This window comes from Centroberyx affinis, unplaced genomic scaffold (genome assembly GCF_046629955.1).
Source record: "Centroberyx affinis isolate AG114_WGS23_722 - 3 ecotype Tasmania unplaced genomic scaffold, CSIRO-AGI_Caff_v1 ptg000977l_1, whole genome shotgun sequence".
In the NCBI taxonomy this organism is placed as follows: domain Eukaryota; kingdom Metazoa; phylum Chordata; class Actinopteri; order Beryciformes; family Berycidae; genus Centroberyx; species Centroberyx affinis.
The window spans coordinates 437,466-456,257 of NW_027279547.1; the positions used below are offsets into that span (position 1 = coordinate 437,466).

The following is an 18,792-nucleotide window of genomic DNA, read 5'->3' on the forward strand; positions in this document are numbered from 1 at the left end:
TCTGTTAGTTGCTTGCAAATTTGGTGATCTGCACTCATTGTTAGTTGCTCTGGGTGAAGTGTGTCAGCTGCGTGCCTAAAAGTATTTTAGACTATCAACAGGTTCTGTCTCTTACTGATGTTGCAGCTTGAAGCCTGTGTCCTTTGGCTTATAACTATAAGTGAGTGGGAGTTATTCACGCTCACAAGCATCGGTTTAACAGCCTATCATACATCAATTCAGTTTTAGGGTGGATTGTCACGTTGTGCTATTGCAGCCATGAACTGTAGCTGTCCATGGTCCTGGGATGACAGTTTTATATCAGTTTAATAGACGTTCTGCTATTGCGTTCGACCTATCATGGAATCTATAGAGTTTATAAACAAAAGGTATAAACTTGCTGTGATTGTATATCATCAAATCAAGTGTATCATGTTGATAAAACATTGAACGATAGCCTGCGTGTGACATCATGCTTATGATCTTGGTTGTGAAGTCTTAGTTTGACATTGCTGCCCTCCAATGGTTTTCTGCCTAAACTGCTGATAGGTATCAGTGACGTTGGCTTCTCCTTTTCAGTCATAAGTCTGCTGCAGTCTACTAAATTGGAAGCATTGTTGTTTACAGTTAATATCATGACCTTCACGTCACAAACCTGACCTACTTTGTCAAATCCAAAGGTGTTTTTTTAAGGCTGACTCTCATTCCCTATATACCACACAAGGACATTTCATAGTGGAAAATCTGCAAAAGGAGGCAAGCTTCTTACAAAGTTGAACACAATATTGTTCTGAACATGCCCAACTATAAGAAAGACCATTATCTATTATTTTACAGTTACACTGGCTTTGTCAACATGCTTTGTCCCTACTGACCAACTGGAATTTCAACAAGGAATGTATACAAGCTGTCATGGGTACAAAAAAATAAAAAATACCTTGCTGCAGTGAAAGAGGGCAAATTCAAAGCCCCTGAGCTGAGTAAATGTTAGTCAGGATAAAGGAAACAAACACTTTGTATAGTCATGGAAAGTTCTACTGCAGAGTCAGTTAATAAGAAGTTCACATGTTTTCACAGGTTTACTGAATATATAACATTCATACAAAGTTATCTCTCAGAAAATGTAAGTAGCACGTCTCTTTGCCACATTATAATTGAAGCAGCACTGGCTCAACCAGTATAATTAATATCTTTTTTAGACAGTAACACTCTGGAAATCTTCATTACATTGATCAAACTGATAACAAAAAACATTCATTCATTGTATTAAAAACAAATAGCAAACTTCATAGAAACAAATCAATGTCAGTAAATGTAATTAGTTATAACATAACCACTGTATAATTTGATCAACATAAAGGAATCTATTAAATCATTAAAAACACAGTAACAAAAAATCTAGTCCTCAGGATCAAGTATACAGAATAAATAAAAATGGTTTCCTTGCCAAAACTGGAGTTTTCATTATTGCACAGATGGAGGAATTAAGTCTTTGAGCTGCTGATCATATTTACATTTAGATAAATTGTTTGTGTTTCCCAAAACCTCTTGTGACTTGTGACCTCTTGTCACTCAGGGTTTCAGTCAGTCAGATAAACAGCGGCACATCAGTGCAGTATGGTGATGCTGCGGTCGGCCACGGCGTACGCCGGCAGCAGCGGGGCGTTGAAGGGATGCGTGACAGAGTGCAGCACGGCACTGGAGTCCGGCTCGTAGAACACCAGCGTCCGGCTGGGCCAGTCCAGCAGCAGGCCGATGCTCTTGGGCCTCCTCACCACCCGGAGGGGCGTGGTCTTCCCTGCGTGGCAGAAGCAGAAGTCTCCGTCGTAGTGAGACAGCACCCAGGACTGGCTGTTGTAGCCCAGCCGCGCCTCGTTCCCGGAGCCTTTGCGCTCCACGGTCGCGTAGCAAACCCCTACCTTGAAGGCCCCGCTCTGGCCCACGTCCATCACCCAGCTGTGGGTGCCGGAGGACAGACGCAGCAAACCCAGTGCGTTGGGCCAGCAGTCGAAGCGTGCCGGGTCGTAGAGCGGGGACTGGGACTGGCGGGCTTTCTTGGGGAGGAAGGTCAGAGTGCAAAGGTCCTCGGAGAGGGAGAGGAGAGGGCTCGCTGTGCGCTCGTCAAACTTCAAATTGGCTGAACCGTATGCTGAGGGAAGAGGGAAGAGGATGGACTGGATGTTACAAATCAAACAAATGTTGCAAATTACCATAGGCAGACGTTGCATGTTTTACAGCATCTTGAGAATTCTTTAGTGTAATGCAGTCCGTTGTCTGATGTAACGTTACAGACCCCCCGCCCGTACAGGGAGGTCAGAGGTCAGCTACAGCATACTGCCGCTGAGCTGGTAAGCTCAAAGACCGTTAAGCCAAATACACACTGCAGCTAAATACGTTGTTGGGGGTGCGCCCCGGTGGCTCAACAGGCAGGGTGTGTACCATTAAAACTAAGTTCTGATCACAGTGGCACAGGTTTGAATCCCGGCCCGCTCCCTTTGCTGCATGCCATTCCCTCTCTCTGCCGGTCTGTATCTCTACTAAGTCTCATAAAGCAGAAAAGCCCCAAAAAAACAAAGCCGCATTCTACAACCACACTCACTACCAGAAAGATTCAGGTATTGACTCCTGAATTTGAGTGTGGATTTGGTTAGTTCAAGTAGTGTGTACCGGAACTGCAATGGACAACTGGTTAAGTGACATATCATTGTTCATTTGAAAAAATGGCGGATAGTAGAGGGCTGTTGTGGCCGCAGCAAGAGAAAAAAGTACTAATATTTAAGTATTTAGGCAGAAGAGGATAGAAAAAATAGTACCAAATGTTGCCGACAGTATGTCGCTTAAAGGCTTCAGTTTGTTTTCAGTCAGAAAGAAAATACAACGTCACTGTTGGTGGTGGTTTATCAAAACTTGACAGATAAAATTGATGCCTGGAAATGTCTAAACAACGGCAGCAGCCATATTAGTTTGAAGCATAAATGTTACTATGGTTACAGATATTATTTACAGCCATCGCAAGATCGAGGGAGTGAAGAGACTCCCTCTTTTTTTTGCCCGTACATACACAGTCTAGTCACTCTGCTCTAATGTGTACCTAATACATAATGACACTCACTCTCATTCATAAATACAGTAGTGACTCCCAAAAACTGACAGTGTGTATGCGGTATCCTGCTGCCCTAATTATCATCAATGTACGTAACAACATTGTATGTTTTCTGTTAAAGTATTTCATGTGTGCAGTGGTAGAAACTAACTAACTAAGTACTAACTAAGTACATATACTCAACTACTGTACCTGGGTACAATTTTGAGGTACTGGCACTTGAGTATTTCCATTTTTATACTTTTACTCCACTACATTTCAGAGGGAAATATTGTCCTTTTTACTCCACTGCATTTATCTGAAGGCTGTAGTTACTAGTTACTTTGCAGAATATGGTTTTACATGCAAAATATACAATAAGCTCAAAAAATATGTTGCATTGTTTAACCTAGCCAACAGTATATGAAGTAATTAGACATACAACATTAAAATACTTCTTAAAGATTAATGCATCAACAATTTAACACTCTGAAAGGGACCATTCTTCAGAATGAGTACTTTTACTGCTAATACTGATATATTTTACTTAAGTAAACTTTAGAATGCAGAACTTTTACTTTTAATGAAGTATTTTTCCATTATAGTACTGCTTTTACTTAAGTAAAGGATTTGAATACTTTTCCTCTCACTGCATGTGTGTAGGAAATACACTGACTGCAGCAAGTACCAGGATGACTTAAAATAATTTTGAAAAAACGAACCGTTTGGCCCCAGCAGGACGGCGCTGGCCCACAGGCCTCTTAGCAGTTTGCTGTCACTGCAGCCTGGGTTCAGGTTCAGCTGGTCTGTGTCACAGGGCTCACCCACCCCCTCCGCATCCTCCACCCTGACACACACACACACACACACACACACACACACAGAGAGAGTGAGGGAGAGAGAGGGAGAGAGAAGGGAAGACAGATTACTTCTCTGGGACGTCCTGACCACGAGACTAAGCAAATAAGTTTATGATAGTCAGAAGCATGTCATATGATGAAAGATTACCTCTCAGCGATTTCCTGGACAGCAGTCTGAAAGTCGGGACAGGAAGCAAATGATTACTACCTTGGGCATTACTGCAGTTTATCATCATGACCATTATCCAAATACCGCTATTTGAGCACAGTCCCCACTATTCTCCAATTATCTTCCCACAATGATCCCCATTCATCTCTTGACTCCGCCCCCCTCGGTGCCAAACATCCCCGTTTCTCCCTTTCTCACCGCCAGCTGTGCGTCCACTGTATGCGTGAGGGTGTGAACCAGGCGGGAGCGTGTCTGCGTGAGACTTGTCAAGGCCTGGCTCCAGTGGGCTCTCTGGGTGAGGAGACACTGCTCCACCCTCTCCTCCTCCGTCTGCACCTCCTCCAGGAGGCGCTGCTCCTCCTCCTCCAGGGCTTCCCGCACTGCGCTGACCTGGGCGAGCACCTGCTCCCTGGCGCCGCTCGCCGCCGCCTGCACAGACACAGAGAGGAGCGAGGTCAAGAAACACTACAGGACATGTGGTGTAGGAGCAGATGTCCACAGGAAAACTGATTGGTACTGAATTCAATGGGATAATGGATAAATATTATATCATTATTACTACATCATCATTATTATGGGCAACAACATGACAGTTAAAGATAAAGTTTTCTAGATGTAAACCACATTGAGACTGAAAATATATGATCAGACATGCTTTCAAATCTGGCATAAAAAAATTTACATTGCCATATATAAATTTATATCAGGGTCAGAAATTAACAAAAATGCCCTTGTAAGTTCATAAAATGCTCATAAAGTGAAAAATTAGGGGGCAAAAATGCCCCCAATAATTAGGAGGGCAAATGCAAAAGCATTTCTCCTTGTTAACATTAGTGTCATTGAGTTTTCATTTATTCACACGTGAATGAGACTACTGTCCCCTGTGGGCCACCATAGGTGAGTCATGCAAGTCTTAATAGAATACCACCCTGAAGCAGTAGAACATGTCTGATTGTTATTCTGTTCATGTGATGTTATGATTTAAAATAAAACAAATCTTAGTGGTACAAATTGGGTGTCCACTTGCTAATATGCAATGTAAATGTTTTATTTCACAGCTCAATAAAATTGACCCTGAAAAGGACCAACATGCCCCTAAAAATCAGATCAAGGGGGCAAAAAATGCCCTGTGGAAAAAAAAAAGAATTTCTTATCCTGATGTATATATTCCAAGAAAGTAAATAAAAAGATACACCTTTGTTAAACAGGCAACTTTTTAAATCTCTGAGTCTTCCCCAACAGACACCATTTTTGTCAGACAAGTTGCAGATGCGGTGCTTTTCATGCAACATTGCTTTTGTCAAAAAAAAACAAGTGGATTAATGAATACTTCACTACTGAGGACACTGAAGCATAGCAGTCTCAAATACTCTAATACTAGTTCTTTGTTTCTCTTGCTCATGCCTTTACAATTGGAAAGTGCCTAATTTTAAGGATTTTGTAGCTTCAGGTAAAAAGATCATCCATCAGTCATCAGTTACTGTAATCAGTATGGTGCAAGAGAATTGTGCAAAAGACAGGTGAATTACACCGGTTTACCAAGTTTTGTGAAACCAGCCCTTCAACATTCACCTATGAAATTAGATACAGGCAGCATGTACAGTAGGTATGTTGATTTGTGTGGATGGATTGCATTTTTTTCATGTTGTATCACATGACAGTTTTTACTTCAGATGTGGAAACTTAAATTCATAGTTGAAAGGTGTTTTTTTCCACATGTGAACATTTTATTTCATGTTCTCACCGGCCATGACATATGGCATTATCTGTTTCACATTTTCACATGCAAAGAGACAATTCACTGGTGGCAATGTCATTTTCACATGGCTGTTGGGAAATTTCCTAAGTTCACATATGAAAACCAACGTGTCCAAACAGCACATGTGTTTTGAATTCACACTGCGGCTGAGTGGGAGTCGGGGGAAACTTCTCACCTGCAGCATTCGCTCTTTGGCTGTCAGAGTCTGGTTGATAAAGCGTTCGATCCTCAGGGCCTGCAGCTGCATTTTCTCACACACATCCACCAGCTGATTCTGTTGAGAGGACACACACTGTGATTCCTGACACATCATGACATCACAGCACCACCAGCTTGAAATGCAACTTGAAAATCCTGTCTTCCCAAATGCCAAGGTGAGGAATTATCATGGAAAACCTCTGTGGTACTTGCAAAATGTGGCACACCCAAGAAAGTATTAGATATATGAAGCACACACCTAAACAAATAAGCCGTTCACACACTGGAATACAATTTCCACACATTTTCCAGGCAAATCCTGTGGTTGTCGATTTATAATTGCTACCTTGCTCAATACAATGACAGTCTCAAAATAATAAAATGCACAATTTCTTTTAAATGTTTGCATGCAAAATCTCTCTTAACAGAAACTACTAACTGCATGTGTTATAAATAGAAAGTGAAAGCTGCTATGAGATGCAGTGGATGAGGTAAAATGATGATAAACTTCCCTAAAACATTGATACTCATAAAATACTTCCCTAAAACATTGATAGGCTACTCATAAAATACAATAAATTAAAATAAAAAAAATAAAAAAGTTCTCAGGTAGGATTCTACTTGAGTGGAAGTAACCTACCTAACTATTGCCTATTAACTATTAACTATTCCCTAGGCTATTTCCAACCCCCCAGGTACTCTTGAGTGAAGGGGAAGCATTGTTTACCTTGCACCTGCCCAAGTAAATCCCCCAAACTTTAAAACTACCAGTATTATGGCACAGCTCAGTCAAGACAGTAAAAACCACGAGGCAGTTGATGCCTTTATTATGGCGATATAAACTAAATAATTTGAGTGTAACGCAGCTAACTCACCCGGACTGCGGTGACTCTAGCGGCCAGCGGAGTCACGGCGTGTCCGTGGCAGGAGCCCACGATGGCGCAGTGGGAGCAGATGAGTTTCTGCTCGGACGTGCAGAACCAGTCCAGCTCAGACTCATGCTCCACACACAGTTCAGATTCACCGGAAAATATCCCCGACTCGGTGTCGGAGGTGGCGGCCGGTGATGTGGCCCCGACAGCCGCGCCAGACCCCGCCGAGGTGTCTCCCGGCTGGGCTGCGCTCTGCTGCAAACTGCCGTTCAACACGGAGAAAATGGGTTGATCGCAGTCCATATCCCTGTTTTTCAGAGTGTTGGTGGTCTCCTCTCCGGTGTCCGGGTCGTCTGACCTGCTACATGTTAAATCACACGTCTGTAGTTCTTCGGTCATGGCGCAAAGTCACAGTAAAGTTAGAGCGCAGTGATAAAAACGCAACAGGTGTATCGAGAGAGCCGGAGTCGCACCTACCGCGCTGTAACACAGGTGTAACTGGTAACAGGTGAGCTGAACGCGGAAGTGACACGGACACTAGAGGTCAGGGCTGAAAAGCAAGATCAGCAGCTGTAACCTGCAGTGACAAAGTTTTTGGTCCACTGGCTTTCCATTGTTTGATATGGGCGTCAGCCATAACTGCCGTGTGCTTTGAAGTCATGTCGTCATCTGCGCTCAGTTTCAACTGTAGGTAGGCTATTCAAATTATTTTTTATGATCAAAGTTGTCTTGCTTTGTACACAAGTATACAAAATACAACACACAACCAATATAGCCACAATACAACCATGATTACAAAACAGACAGAGACAAACAACAACAACAACAACAAGCCAACAACACACAAACAAACAAAAAAGAAAAATGGATGGGGGGAAAAAGTGCAAATTAAACAAGAAGAAACCCCCACCTCAAAAAAAAAAAAAAAAAAAAATGTAGTGCCATCCGGACAATGGGTGCTTTTAAATACTAGTTTCCAATTACATTCACTCACTCACTGATATATTGAATTACCAATAATAGGGGTTATAAAAATGACACCATAACATATAGCCTAAGGCCCAGTTTTCAGTTGTATTCATTCATTCATTCATTCATTCCAGTATACAATTTTAATAAAAGGCACAATAATAACAATAATAATAATAAAACAAAACTGTATACAGCAATTTGTCATTTTTATTTACCCACTCAATCATCAAATTTCTAGCCATGGCCTAAAGTGTAGGCCTACCTGGAAATAAGAGAAATATTTAAAAATATAGTGAGTATTAATAATAATATATACAGTGTAGAAATATATATAGCTACTTTTGAATCAGGCTGTATAGAGTGCAGCAGTTAAGCGTCTTCTCCAGCTTATTTGAAGTAAAGATGAAGTCTGAGTCTGATTCTAGAAACAGCTGCACAGACTGTACCCTCACAGAGATCAATGCATTTTAGGTACTGAGTGAAATGTTAAGAGTTAACTCATCAACTGGTGAGCAGGACGAGCATCACCAGGTTAACTTTAATCAGCTTACAATATATAGGAGAGACCTAAAGAAAGAAAGAAAGGAGTTGTACATAATATCCTGTGGTTGGAATACTGAAGCTCTCTTACCATGCAAAGTATGAGTGAAACCACAGTTTGCTTCACAGTGATATGAAACAGAAGATAAATTCTTCTGAATGTTATCTAGCTCAGTGACAATAAAGCTGAATTTCTCTTGTTTGGCTTTCATCCTGCAAAGACCTATCTACATGTTTTCCCCTCATCTTGTCAATTGGCAATTTCTTGTGCTCATATGAGTCACAAAGCAGTCTGTTGTCTTGCAACAGGAAGGCTTTTAACCTCAACCAAGATACATTACATCACCCCAGTTTGAGCCTTTTTATGGCAACTGTCTTTTGAGAAGTCATTTTAAGATTTCATTGATTACTTTTAGCTGGATCTAGTAGGCACGTTTCTACGAGCCATTCCAAAATCTAGTTTAAAAATCAAAGCATTTGTTTGGAATGACTAGCCCATGGAAACCAGGCTTAAATCAGAGTCTTTTAAATCACTTCTTAGAACAAACCTTTGGAGACTTTCTTTCAGTTAATTGTGTTTAATTGCTGCATTTTGTAATTATTTCCAATTATATGTTGTTGTAGTTCTTATTGCCATTTCACATTCATAGACCTTTTTTTTTTTACTAGTTTTACTCACCTTTATGTTTTATTTTTTACTTTCCTAACTGAGGTGCTTTGTAATTTTGCAATTGAAGAATGTGAAATAAAGTTTATTCATTTATTGTTTCTTGTGGTTGTTTTGTTCCCTGGGATTATGAGAAAATTGTGAAAGAGCATAATTAAATGTTCCAGTCTGGGTGAGTCTGAGAAATATTCCATTTCACCATATTAATATGCGAGGGGATCTGAGGTGGAGCCACACCCCACAGACAGCTCAGTTTAGCAACAGTCTGACGGGTCTGGACAGAAAAGCTCTTGCCTCCAGAAGGAATCACCTCTCGACTGATCAAATATACATTACAGAAGGTGATATGGCTGAAAATAAGCCATAGTCCATAGTAATTCCATAGGGACTGGAGAATCCTTTTAAAGTTACACTGTGACATAAAGTCTAAATAAGTGTAGAAGATCTGAAAGGAAAAGCTCTGTAGGATTTGAAAACCAGTGCAAATAGACTGTACCACATTGTGAGGAAAGCTACAGGACTGGGGAATCTCTTACCCAGATAGCATTAGCATAGCATCAAAATTTGGATTTAGGTGTAATACCATCCCAAAGATCATGTTCTTGTTATAAAATGATATCAGAAACAAACACAATAAATTAGTAAAATTACTAAATAACCCGACAATAATGTTAAATTATCAGAATTGTTTGACTGCTGTTACACAAAACAACTATAGGAAGAGGAAACTTCAGTGGCACACCAGGGCACAGAATCTAGCATGTGTTGTGGGAGAAATTGGACAAAAATTATTAATAAAGAAAATTAATTTTATGTTCTGTTGCCCTTCTGCTTTATAGGAAAATAGCTTCTATTCCTGCCCATTTCATCTGGTTAGATAACAAAATCCTAATAACAAAAGACTTGAGCTATAAATCTGAAAAGGTGGATTTTATTTGGCAAATATTATCTGTAAAGCCTGAGCAAAACGCCAATGTGAATGAATTGCAAGTTGCAATTCATGCAAGTTGATATCAAATGTGAAACACTACAAATTACCTGAAAAATTCAAACTTGTTTTTCCCCCCAAAGTCGTAAACATAGCAACAGCTACAAAATCAAACAGAGTCAGTATCATGCAATAATCTGCTCCAACTCAAGTACTTCTCCATTTCCTGTTGGTTTTTGAGGTTCAGTATGAATGATGTCCTTCTTTCTACCTTGTTGCACTTCATTTTGTCCACTGGAAACAAATCTTTTAGGTTAATAGGTTCCTGGAAACTCTGAGGAGGATCTTTAAGAGGATAACTGGGAGAAATTCAAAAGAATGGAGTAAATGGGTGTGATCTCTGGTAAAACAACAACAACAACAACAACAAAAAAACCCAAAAAACAACATTTAAATATCAGGTATATTTGCTACTATTAGTAATATACATGTGTTGTATCCTTTTCTATCCCCATCACTTTTCAGCTTGAAGTGAAATCAAAGACCATTTGTTAAATTGTATTCTTGTCCAAGGAGTAAAGTAACCTTACCGCAGAAGCTTTCCACAGTCCTCCTGTTAAGTCATGGAAGTTTTCCTGCCGAGGAAGTATCATAACTCTGGTGCAAAAAATAAAAAAATAAAAAAAAGTCATTTGTGGGTCAAGACATTGCAAAGTTGTACTACATGTGTTGCCGTTATATTGTTGTCTCTGGTATCTCTTCCAAGTTTTTTGACCCAACCTCATTCTGAGTTTCAAGACTATAACCAGATGAATACGTTTCAGATATAAATTTACAGAACTGAGTCCACATGGCTTCTAGATAACAAAATAATCATATTCTGCACCATACTTTCATAACATGTCGTAGTGACTATTTATATATAGTCATAAACCTTATCAAATAGCCATACGTAATTACTAGTATCATTATTATTATAATGTTTGTCAGTGCTTGCAGCACCTGTGTGTGCGTCTGTGAGGATGCCTGCACAGGATTAGCTCCAATGAGAACATGCGAATATGTGTAAAAAAAACAAACAAACCAAAAAACGCACTTGAGGAAGAGTTCTTTATTGAAACAGGAAAATTTCACAATCCCCATAAACTAATCCTATAATGAGCATTTTATTTGACAGAAATAAAGGTGCTAAATCACATCTTACTCCTGCAAAGTTTTCACAGTGTTAGGTCTGGGAAGGGAATCCATTATCAAAACACAAGGCATGTTTCAGGAGAAGGATTAATGGAAAAGACCTTCTGTTAGTCTAAAAAAAAACCCCAATTATCATCAACATTGTTTGGTAAATTCTCAAAAACACAAAGTTCACAGACAAATTACAAAGTAAAGACTTATATTGTGAGCTAATGTTGACAAAAGGTAAAGCAGACAATAAAAAAGAAGGTCTCACGGTTTACAGAAAGCTGGATTGGAGATGACAAGATTTCAGCCAAGTTCCTCTGTTTATTCTGTTGCTCCTTCCCACTGCAGTCATCCTTGGAAGACAATGATGTTTAGATTGCACATTAGAGTTTGGAGTTACAGTGAATTTCAAAGTAGAAATTTGTATTGAGTTGGACAAGAGACATCTCCTTTCTATACTTCTTAGAAAACTGTCAAGGAAGAAAGAAAGTGTTGGCATGTCAAGACATCAGTTACCTGGTCTGCATCTTGACCTGAAGAAAACATTAGGATTGTTCTTTGACTTTGTGGCAGTCATCTTTTTTGGTAAAAGGTTGTGGAACAGAACCCTAACAATTCTGTTCAATACTGTACTTGCAATTGGTTGAATTGTGTCAACTAAATAAGTAGAAAGAACAACAACATATTTTAGATGAAGGTAGTGTGACAAGAAGTGAAGTCACCTTGTTTGTTTTATATTTACCCTTTCTTGGCCACAATTTCCACCCTTTCTTTACTCTCAGGTCAAATTGACCCGAACATCAGATCAAGGACATAAATGTGCAGGTATACTCAATGAAAATGAGTTCACATGCTGTGCACAGAAAATAAGCCAAGGCCATCGAGTTTCCGGGTAAAAAATAATTACTTGTATAATTGTTCTTTTAGTAAAAATTTTAAATGGGTCATTTTGACCCGAACACCACACCGAGGGTTAAGGCAACTTACCCTCCTCCCATATTGCATTAAAAAATCTCTTCCAACACAATATTATTCAGATGTTTAAATACCTCATAATATAGACCATGTCTCCCAGGTGCAGCTTCCCTTATCCCTTAATTCATTCAAAGGGAAATATACATTCACAAGATCAATTTTCTTAACTTTCTATATGCTTTATTGCTATTTCCAAACACTTACATCACATATTCCACCAGGGTACAATCACACAAGGACTTGTTTCTGACACTGACTTTTAAATTACTGAAATAAAGAAAATGGCAATCATCAGTGGTTGCTCAATGATGATTGTGTAAACGTAACACTTGAGAAGTGGGATGCATTCATTTTTCTAAGTGGAAACCTATTTTTTTTTTTTTACCTGGGTTTATTTGATTACTCTGTGAATTGCTGTGTAATTCGTTGGTGTGTTGTTCTGTGTTTGTAGTAAAAAATCATCCCAAGTATTCCAGACACCATCATACCCAGTAAAGAGTGAATGGTCAAGAAATTCCTTGGGTCCTATAATGTTTTTAGGGACATTCTGATGCAGAAACTGTTACAATATCTCTCTGTACAGCTTTTACAGGCATGGTCCCTTTTTTGTGAAAGGATTCGTTCTTATTCATGAGCAAGCCAGATGGGATCACAGCGCCTATTCACACCTGTCAAGCTTCTCTGGCCACTACCCCCCTCTACCTGCTTCAAAGCTTCAATATCAGATACATTCCTGAAGTTTTTGCACCTGTCATGCTCGAATATGGAATTCACATCCCTGGAAAGACGCCGTATGTTCCCCACCATAATTGCAGCACTTAGGAACAGACAGTCTGTGACCCCATGATCACCCCCACACTGGGCACGTCTGTGCTGGCCACGGCATGCCATAGATACATGCCCAATTCTTCCACACTTAAAACCTCTCATATTCTTTTACTTGAAATGCCATACCACCAAAGAAGCACTGTTATTGACGTGTGATCCCCTCTTTGTGTTTTATAATAATAACAATAATGTCAGACTTAGATACATCAGTACTGAAACCAAATATCTACTTCACCCATAACTGCTTATTTATCACCTGATAGTTTATGACTACCATTCTTTATCTGACTTCCGTCCATTCTTCCTCTTCCTCAATGAAGTAGCTTGCTATTGATGAAGTGGCCCACTAATGTAGTCCAAGCCCGCAATAGGCCTCATAACAATCAAAGCTGTTATGCATACCCAGTGCATAATGTCATATTCATAATTTGACGATCCTCTGTCATTATTGACATAGAATAGGATTTGCAACTTTGTCATGGTGGAGGGGTTTGTGAACCTCAGTGACCCTGAGAACAATGTTGTTGGGAGCCTTCTTCAGACCTTAGGTCATACAGTATATTCTGGACACTCGTGAAGAGAGGGGTTGAGCTGTCAACTGATCACCATCTAGTGGTGAGTTGGATCAGATGGAGGGGGAGGCTGACAGACAGGCCTAGTAAGCCCAAACACACAGCAAAGATCTGCTGGGAACGCCTGGTGGAGAATGATTTCAACACTCGCCTCCAAATGAGCTTCTCCTATATCAGGGCGGTTGGGGACATGGAGTCAGAATAGACCCTGTTCAAAACTGTTATAAACATTGGTTTTCCTCAGTCATTCTTTTTAGGGCTTATCCGAATTACAGTAATCAAAATATGTTCTCAGGTCATTTGAGGTGTTGGTTGGTGACAGTGCATCTTAGGAACTTGAACAACTCAGCTGAGAAGACAGTTGAGCCACTGATCTCCAGAGGGTGATGAGCCGTCCCGTTCCATCAGAAGCCATCCTGTTCTCCACACTTTTGACTGTGTTCAGGTGAGGACTTTGCATGTGGATAGGGAGTGACTGAAGATGCTGGTGAACCCTGGAGCAGCAGGTCAGTACAGTGTCTGAGGCTCCAGATGAGACTTTATCAGGCCCTGCAGCTTTCATGAAGTTTTGCTGCTGTACTTCCTCACTGGTGATGATAACAGGTGCAGGGTCGCATGTAGTGGTCTCTGAAGACTGTTAGACAGGTGGGGCAGGGAGTGTTGTCTATTGGAGGGGTCTGAGGTATCAAGACTGCTGTGCAAAAGGGGCATAGGACTGGAGAAGGGCAGTTTGTTGCAGGGGGATTTGGAGCAGGAATTGACCAACACTGCTGTTCAAAGCAGCAGTAAAAAGAAATTGAGGTCACATTCAGGTGAGGGGGAAAGGAGCGTCAGAGACGTCGCTCTTCTCAGAGTGAGTGTGACAAAGCACTGACATCATATCACCTCAATTATAGCCTCCCTGCACTGTTTGCCTGTTAGTTTTACAATCAATTTTAAGATTTTACAGATTACTTTTAAAACACAGCATGATTTTGCCCCTCACTGCATTACATAACTTTTAACTCCCAACAAGTCAGACAGCACCCTGAGGTGCTCGGTCAGCCCTCCTGTCTGCTCCACATCTTAGACCGAAGGACTGAGGACTGAGAGTTTTGCATTAGAGCTTCTATACTGTGAACAACCTGCCCAGGGAGCCTAGCCTTACTAGCTAACTCTGTTCACTCATTTAAATCTTTTCTTAAAACCCATTTTATAAAATTGCTTTTTGTAAAAACTGTTTGTTTCTTAATTCTTTGTTCTATTATTGACTAATTTATTATTGACTGATTTGTCTTTTTTTTGCTCTGTAAAATGCTTTGAAAGCTCTGTTTCTGAAAATCTGCATAGAAATAAAATGTATTATTGTTATTATTTTTTGTATTATTATTATTGTTAATAATATTATTATTATATTGGTTGGCCAATGTTACAGTAATGTGTCATTTCATATTGAAAAATAGAAATATTCTTGTACCATGACCAATCACATCATGTTTTTAGTCTGACTCTTATTTCGATTTTTTTCTCTGCATGCTATTTAATGCTAATTAATTTCATTCTGATGAATAATTAAATAGTAATTTACAGAGGAAGGAAGGGAAAATTTTGCTTTTTTTTCAATTAAATATTTACAAAATACTATGTTTGCCACCGATGATTGTACAGAACAAATGTCCTAATGGACAAATAAAGATGCATTCATTCATTCATGTGTAATTGTGTAATAATTTTGCTATTTTTTTGCTAATTTTTTAATGTAAAATATCCCATAAAATAGAAATAACAAAATATTACAAAGCCTCTCTCAATTGCCAGCTATTTCTGTTAGGAAGCATTATGTGATATTTGGTGGCCATACAAGTAATAGAAATTAGAATAGAAATAGAATAGAATAGAAATGAACTATGATTGCTCTGTAGCCTATATTTTATGAAGCTATACAGTAATAGAAGCAACATATAGACCAATAAAGCCATAATTGCCATTTTCACCTGTGGTGCATTGCCTTGAATGGAGAGGAATGAAATGCGGTTCAAATTTCTATGAGACAAAACAACTGGAATGGAAAAATCTTCCTGGACTGGAGGACATCAGCAAAACTGACAATACTTGACTGTAAAAAAACCCCAAAACAAAACAAAAAAAAGGGTGACAGAAGCTAGCTGCTTTATAGCTAACAGACAAACAAAGGAGTGAGATGGCCTACATCTGACATATTGAGGAAACTACACTCCTTGACCCTTGGACACTTAAATCAGAATCATATTTTGACTGTTTTAAGTACCAATTTTAAGAGTAACCTAAAGAAGCAAACAAATTATAGTGACAGTGTCAGTTAGACGCCAGAGTCAATCTTCAAAAAGGTAAAATCTCCAAATGTAGCAATACGTCATGCAAGCCTGCAATGAGCCAATCAGAGAAGCAGCCGCCCCTTTCTCCATTGCCCAGAGAAGAGCATGCGTGAAATAATCATGGTACACTACAGTTACATTGGTTCATTTGCACATGTAATGATGCAGTACCTTATGCCTTTACTAGAACTTTTGCACTGATGAGCAACTTTTAATCAAAGTTTATTCTTTTGAGCTCTTGACTCCTTGGTCTTGTAAACAGATGTTTGTCCATATGACTTGTTGTGGTGATTTCTATGTTATATCTTTGTTATTTTTTTGTTGTTTTCTGTGTGTTTTATTGTGTGTGTTTTTGTATACTCCTGCAAATCCAGTTTTCCTTACATTTAAGTTTTGTATTGAATTGTATTGAATTGAATTGAATAGAAACATGCATCAGAGGATATAAGAGAGGCATACCAAAATATACTTCATGACTCAAACCAAAACCATCACCCCTTTTAAAACCCTGTTTATTGCGTCATAACGAAACCATATTGAGAAGTGAATGCACTCATTTTGAACAGTTTCTGTAACTCATTTTTCTTAGAATTTTTTTGTTATTATTACGTTTTGAGGTCAGTTTGACCCCATTCAACATTTAGCATTATTTGTTCAGCTTGATACTTAGTGGCATTTCCCAATTTCATAGAGAAAACTGGTAAAAATAAAATGTGACATGATGATATGTTTTCAAGGCCCTGTACACGCTTTGTATACAACAGTGTTGTTTGGTGTCAAAATGACCTGAAACACAATTAAACCTGAGAAAATATAAAAGTTTTACAGATATTTTCTTTCTCTTTGTTTTGACTGAAGGAACTTTCCCATCCAATTTTTCCATTTTAAAAAACATTCCCTTGCTTTAAGGCCTTAACATAAGATGCACACACACACACACACACTGGGAAGTAAACCTGTAGTAGTCATGGAAATATTACAGTATATTACTGTATTATATTATTTAGTAGTCGTGTCAGACAGTTCCTGTGAGATCTCTGATAGTGGAGCTGGAGTGCGTGTGTGTGTGTGTGTGTGTGTGTGTGTGTATACCATTTCTCTGTCTCACCTGAAGATTTAAAAATGACCGCTAGGTGAAGATTTTCTGCCAATGAGGTCCTGTCACAACTCTTTGACAGATTATTTTGGTGACTAATTTACTTTTTATTGGTGTTTTTATTTTTATTTTTTTTCCATTATTGACTAGCTGCTATGTGTTACTTGCTGGTGTTCTGATGTGTTAACCTAAATATTTCTTTATTTTGGTTTGTTTTACCTGGGGACAAATTACAGTAAGTACTTTAAAGCAATATAAAGCCCTTCAAACACAATATACTGTATATAGTATACTATAGTCACACAATATGAATACTTGATGTATAAGGTGAGGGTGGAGGGATTCATGTTTTACTTCAAGGGCTATTACAGTAAAATGGTCAGTTGAGAGAAACCAAACAGCTGAGACCTAAACGTGGGTAACACAATATTTTTTTTGTAGGCTTATAGAGTAATATAAAATACTTTATTTCAATCACAAATATACTTTCTTTCAACACTTGAATGTGTTGGACATGTGAAGTGTTCTACATACAAAACACAATGCAGTAGGATAAAAAAAAAAAAGTCGTTCACACAGACTGGTCGTCTCTCAGTTCTGCAGAAGATCTAAAAACATGATGTGATTGGTCATGGTACAAGAATATTTCTATTTTTCAATATGAAATGACACATTACTGTAACATTGGCCAACCATCACTGAGTAGCACAGGCCTACTGATGTGTAGGACTACTACTACTACTACTACTACTACAGTATACTACAGTATAAAGAACAGTAGCATGGTGTAGAGATTAGGCTACTTGCCTGTTTTAATTTCTGAATATCTAGATGATGGAAGCAGCAGTGAAGCTCAGGTTGGTCTGGACTCTCTGCCCAGCTTCCCTCATGCTCAACCCATGTGGACCACATGGTGAACCAAAGTGACCCGGATCTCATCTGAGATAACTGTTCTCCTTGTCCTCTTTGTCCCTAACCTCCTCTTCCTCCTCTTACTGTCACTTCCTCTAGCTCTCACTGCAACATTGTTCTCAAAAACAAGAGAGCTCACCTATGGCCTTTTTTTTTTATAATGCTAAAGCTCTGATTTCTGAGTGAACAATTCAGATATTAGCGTTTATATGTGTGATGAGTGGATGTTGCCAATTGGTAAATGAATTTAAGCATTTGGGATGGCATGTGATTTTAGTTTTTTAATGTTGTGCCTAATGTAGATAATGAGAGAAAACTACACATTATTGTGTGTAGTGTTTTGCAAAAAGTGTGATAGAGAATTGCAAACTGAGTGAAAAGCAGAAAATGTGCTTGTAGTTTTGCAGACTTGGTTTAGGGATTTGATACATGAGTTTCAGGTTTCAGTAATTGTGTCCGAAGTTCCAATTTTAGTGTGTAAACAGTTGTGAAAAACTGTAAAGCCCACTGAATTGGAGTGATTGGCACCAGAGTCAGTGGATTACGTCTGGTCTGTGTACAGTGATAATCCCGCCCAGCCATCAAACATTTCGCGCGAAAATGACTTGGACGATTACTGCGCTATACAGGAAGCAGTCACGAGGATGTGATGGCGTAATGACTAAAACAGGCGGCCCTTAACCGAAATAGTCGTTTTCGATTGGACAATATGATCGGACGCCCCGTATTAGAACGCATACATGTAAAACTATTTGCGGTTGGACAACACATTTTAGGAGCTTCGTTGCTATTGGTTGACAATATTTAGCTCGTTTGTCCCGCCCCCTAAATCTTGGTCGGCTTTCCTACGCCAGCGGTGTGTCACGGA

General features: G+C 39.2%; 1 protein-coding gene across 1 annotated transcript; it reads right to left on the reverse strand.

Moving 5' to 3' along the window:
- Positions 1-1,058: 1,058 nt before the first annotated feature.
- bspry (B-box and SPRY domain containing) lies at positions 1,059-7,406 on the reverse strand. Its single transcript, XM_071522356.1, has 6 exons — positions 6,923-7,406; positions 6,025-6,123; positions 4,289-4,519; positions 4,070-4,095; positions 3,784-3,908; positions 1,059-2,128 (listed from the first exon to the last, which is right to left on the reverse strand). The coding sequence occupies exons 1-6, from the start codon at positions 7,316-7,318 to the stop codon at positions 1,587-1,589; spliced, it is 1,419 nt and encodes a 472-aa protein (XP_071378457.1). The 5' UTR covers positions 7,319-7,406; the 3' UTR covers positions 1,059-1,586.
- Positions 7,407-18,792: the final 11,386 nt, after the last annotated feature.